A 5,127-nucleotide genomic window follows, 5' to 3' on the forward strand; every position below is an offset into this window, starting at 1 on the left:
AATTTTTGTTTCAGATTTTCGTTCAAACTGTCTGGTCAAACCGAATTTGACCGAAAGGTAATTGTATTAAACTCAAAACTCAGAATGCTCATTAACCCTAATCGTATTTTAAATATGCTTATAAACTTAATTAAACATATTCAACATTAACTATCTCAATAACCATAATACAATCAAACCTGACTTAAAATAAATTGAATCAAATTTACCAAAGATATCAAGAGAAACTATAAGAGAAGGTCCAAACTAAATCATATCATATTTATGGTTATCTATTAATGATTTAAAAATGACTTTTAGGGTATGCAAAAAGGGAATAAGTTTTTTTAAGTTAATTATTATTAATTAAAATAAAAAGTTACATATAAAAAATAATTTTCAAAATAACATAACAAACAAAAATAACTAAATAAGAATTTAAATATTAAATAATATAACAAATTTGGAAAAAAAAAACTAAACTAAAATTTAATGAATAAAATTCAACAACTTTGTAATTTTTTTTCACGTGACTCTAAAGATTCCTAATGTTCTGAATATAACAAACTAATTAAATGGTGTAAGAAGATATTTTACCAAATATTTTGAGAGACAATAAAAATTGTCCTAGTTGATAAAAAAAAGCATAAAAAAAGGCAGAGAAAACTTATTTCAATTGATAAGATTATATATATATCAAAAAAATGAGAAACTAAAAATAAATTAGTTTCAATGAATTTTTATTGATAAAATCAACATTTCATATCTGATAATTTCATTTTTTAAGGAGGAGACTTACACAAACTCTAGAAATGATCATCGAGACAATCGGAAAGTATGAGTAACAAACGATCATCAGTTAATAATTAATATTATTCAAACTAGAATTCGAAATGAAATTTTTGATTGAACACTAAACAAAACACAGTACTAATTCAAATATGAGTGATAAAAAAATAACAAGAAAAAAAACTGAAATTATATATAGAAAATTATATATATATATATCCAAAAAGATTGGAGAAGGGTTAAAAATGAGTTAATTTACTTTGAGAAAGTTTTGGTCATCTTTGAAATTTCATCGAAGCAACGCACCTGAGTATAGGACAAGGAGAAGAAGCAGCTAAAACGAAAACGACGAGATCAATTGCATTTTCTCTCGTTCTCTCTTACATTGATTTTTCGTTACCGATGATGATTCGAGTCATCCTGTTGTTCACGGCCTTAGTTTCGGCTCGAATTGGAGAGGTCGCCTCGCATGAAGAATCGGGCGTGTGGAGCTGCGATCCGCAGCCTGAGATCCGAGTAGAGGCTGAGTTTAGGCCCGGAATCATCACTCTCGACGGACATGTAGATGATTGGAAAGATGTAGAAGGTTCAGAATTCTCTTTATTGCCTGCCCTTGATCCAGATGCCGATAAAGAGTACACAGGTGGAAAAATGACTGTCAAGGTATGAAAAGCTGTAATTTCTTTCTCGATTTTCAATTTCCCTGGATTTCTATTGAATCACGCTTTCTTAATACTGGTTCATTGCACACACAGTTATCCAATGTTGTTGACTTAGCTGATAAATATCTTGGTTTTGTACATGTTGCTTAAGGAGTTGTGGATTTATTGCAGGCCTTGCACGACGGTAGTGAGGTCTTCTTTATGTTACATGTTGATGGACCTTACAAATATATGAGAGGGTATGATATGCTCATGGAATGGTGCAATTCTTTTAATTCGTTTTTCTAGCATATATATAAATGACTATTCACATATGCAATATTGATAAGGCATGATTCCATCTCAGTTGATCTCGAGCTGTTTTGGTTTCCATCATGTTTGCATTATCCACATAGATGCTTCTAAACAAACAAACAAACTGGAACAAACATAATCCTTTCCTTCCTAGGTACACTTGTGGACTTTCAGCTAGAAGCACTGAAAGTGCATGATAAGATAGCAACATTGAATTCGAAAGGATGGTTCTTTTTTCTATAGACCGGGCTTCTATTATTAGAAGAAAATCATTTTATTTTATCCTTGTTAAGATCTTTTCCTTCAAATGATCTTATGTTTCAGTCCATTTTAGGTTTGGTTGTTTTCACCCACCAATCCATTGATACCATAAATTCCCCAACCAACATTGGCATAACCCAACTAACCTTGAACATCTCGCAAATCATATCCCACGTAGTTCTAAAGTATATGATCGATTGTTTCTTCATATTGCTCACAAACAACATCTACTAGTCATTCTGAAACCTTTAAGTTTTATGCAAAAGCAGAAAGTTTAGTGGGGCTTTATTCTTCCACATCTCCATCAATGAGAATCTATAAATAGGCTCATTTGTAAATCCATTACAATCCTTTGTCTTGACAAAGCAACTCATCTTTTTTTTTCTTTCAATTTATCAAGTTGACCGATTCAAAGTAGTCAGCTTTTGGTTCTTCTCTTCTTCCTCCATTGTTAATCTCCTCATGTATGTATGTATACATGTTTCCAGGAATAACATGCCTCCTCCCAGTTAAAGTAATCCGTTAATTCTTGCCTTTAGATATTTGACAAGTTGAAACAATGTAAGATAAATAACCACAGACTTCTCTTTCTTAGGCCAATTATCATAACAGTACAAGATTCTTTTACTTTTTTTTAATCCAAAACATAACAAATTATTGAAAGGGACCAAACTTTAATGACTGCCTTCCACAAACTGGAGCCATAAGACGAATGAATTGTCTTGAGAGAATTAAAGTGATTATAATCTGATTTTGTATTAAAGAATATTTCCATAATACAAGTGAAAAAACAAGAAGTAAATCACAGTTTATGTATTAAGTGTTTTTGTTCTCTCAGCTTTCATAGTGAAGACCATAGTTTATTATGTAGAAATTTATACAATGATTGCCACTTAGACAAGTATTCTTGAATTGAAAACATCTATGATCTGAAAATAACTTATGTTGTAAGCTTAATTATAAAAAGAGGAATTCTGAATGTTTTTGGTTTCAACTTTTTGGCTTCAGTGACAGTCACAGATGTGCATCTGTTGCTCTTATGTTTCAGATTGGTGAGAATGCAACCTATCATGGAGTAAGTAGTTTTTGTAAATAATCATGTCCTTTATGAAAAAGTTGTTTTCTTTCCTCGCTATTCCTTCAGTGAAACTAAGATGTATATATTTTATAAGATGGGTGGATGTGGTGAGACAACTGAAACATGTAGCAGCAAAACCTGCCATGGACATGAAGTTGACATCATGCACTTTGCCATTGGAGATGCCATTCCAGGACGACTCTATGGTTCTAATTCTTTAGACAATGGAAATGGAACTGGAGGTGATAGGTGAATTATATTTCCTGCAACCATGTCATTTTCTGCAGTGTAATTTTTTCTTTTTCCTATTTGTGTATAAAAATATTTTCTAAGAGAAGTTCCATATTTTGCATCACTAAGCAGATTTGGCCATTTAGTTGATGTCTATGCATGGAATCCACACTGCCGTTATCTTGATGGAGTAGGCCCTTCAGGTACCACCTATCAAATCTATTAGAAACTATATTGCAATTTAAAACAATTAGCAACTGAATCTGTATTGTATCGAAAGTTGAAGTTTTCTAGAAATAATATAACAAAATGTCTCTTCGGCACCTAAGGGTCATTTGTACTCTAATCTATTGTGATATTTTATTTTATTTTTGTAGGAAATGTCTCTGGCGGACAAAATAACTGGAAAGGGGTGTGGTGGCATAGTAGCTTTACTCTTCACTCGGGTATATATATATATATTCTATTCTGGTAAAATGAGGGTCAGCTATGTAATCTCATTCTATTTGATCCTCAATTTACATATATAGTATTTTTGTAATGATTTTCTTTTCTTCATTGCCAAGAACTAGTCTCGAATTGATGATCCTATTTCGAAACTAGTATTTTGTCACAATCACGATCTAATTGGAAAATTGCCAAAATTAAAATTGAGAGTAATTCTTTTTCATTTGGTATATGATTCTTTCTAGATCATGTTCAAATCAGTGCATTTTCTAGACTATGATCCAAATTATAGTATAATAATCAGATTATCTTTCTAAACATAACAAATGCAAATTTTCTAAAATGATAATCAACATGAAAAAAATTGATACTAAGTTTACAATCTACTTCCATTTTCATATTCAGACTTTTTCCTATATTGTATTTGGTTGAACAACAACAGGTCTTGTGGAGGAAGACAGTCCATATGGAATAGATGGAGAGGCGGGATCATATTATTTTGAGTTTTCAAGGCCTCTGAGAACAATGGACCGTCTACAGCAGGTAAACAAAGTTGCTTGATGCGAAAATACTTAAATACCCAAAATTGCTTTTCAGCTCCAATTAAAAGGGCATAATGGACAATACACACACAAAACTTTAAAAAACTCTATAAAGAATAGCAATTTTGATGAACAGAATCCATGTTTGTGGGAGTTTAATTTGAAATTAAGTTAATGATTTGCTTGTGGGTGTGTAGGATGTGCAGTTCAGTATAGGGGAAAGCAGCAAAGTATCAGTGGGATTTTGGTACCCTGAAGAAGGAAAGCCATGGCATGCATCTGGACATTACTCAATAGGTTGTGATTGGGTAGCCTTTGATATAGTCCCAAGTGAAGCCATTGGGGCAGCAACAAAGGACTTACAGAAGAACCCTTGGGATGTTGCTCTTGCTTTCTCACTTCTCTTCTCTGTAGTCGCATTCTGCCTTTCAGTTTTCGTCGGACATAGATTTTCCACTTTTACTAAGGCCAGGGAACCGCGCTTCATACCTTTAGAAAATATGTAATCGACCCTTAACTTACTTTCCACATTAATTTTATTGTTCCTTACAGTTATATATGGAATCTGCTTTTTTGTTCATCTTCCCCCTTCCAAGAAATGATCATTGTGTTGTAGGCTATATATATATTAGCAAGGTGCAGTTATTGCTCCCATTTTTAAATTAGGCTATTTTTACCTTCTTTTTGTTAATGAGATTCTTTTTTAACAATAATAGATATAAAGTTGGTTGTCTTTATTTGAACTATTATTGATTTCAATGATAGTAGAGGCTTATATTTGTTTTTTCATTTAGTGTTAAAATTTATATTAATAGAGTTTTATTTGTCAAATAATTTGTATTAT

At 31.9% G+C, this 5,127-nt stretch overlaps 1 protein-coding gene across 1 annotated transcript; it reads left to right on the forward strand.

The window, feature by feature from the left end:
• The first annotated feature begins 1,075 nt into the window (after positions 1-1,075).
• On the forward strand, positions 1,076-4,834 carry LOC124940338. Its single transcript, XM_047480851.1, has 8 exons — positions 1,076-1,431; positions 1,602-1,669; positions 2,994-3,060; positions 3,158-3,312; positions 3,427-3,497; positions 3,672-3,740; positions 4,184-4,284; positions 4,481-4,834. The coding sequence occupies exons 1-8, from the start codon at positions 1,171-1,173 to the stop codon at positions 4,787-4,789; spliced, it is 1,101 nt and encodes a 366-aa protein (XP_047336807.1). The 5' UTR covers positions 1,076-1,170; the 3' UTR covers positions 4,790-4,834.
• Positions 4,835-5,127: the final 293 nt, after the last annotated feature.

The sequence above is a fragment of the Impatiens glandulifera genome, chromosome 5 (assembly GCF_907164915.1).
Source record: "Impatiens glandulifera chromosome 5, dImpGla2.1, whole genome shotgun sequence".
NCBI classification, from domain to species: Eukaryota; Viridiplantae; Streptophyta; class Magnoliopsida; order Ericales; family Balsaminaceae; genus Impatiens; species Impatiens glandulifera.

Bases quoted from the DNA above. Each gene is read 5' to 3' on its own strand.
- LOC124940338 (XM_047480851.1), top strand. From the start codon at position 1,171: ATGATGATTCGAGTCATCCTGTTGTTCACGGCCTTAGTTTCGGCTCGA. The intron at 1,432-1,601 runs GTATGAAAAGCT...GATTTATTGCAG, and splicing joins GTGGAAAAATGACTGTCAAG to GCCTTGCACGACGGTAGTGA. The intron at 1,670-2,993 runs GTATGATATGCT...TTTTGGCTTCAG, and splicing joins CCTTACAAATATATGAGAGG to TGACAGTCACAGATGTGCAT.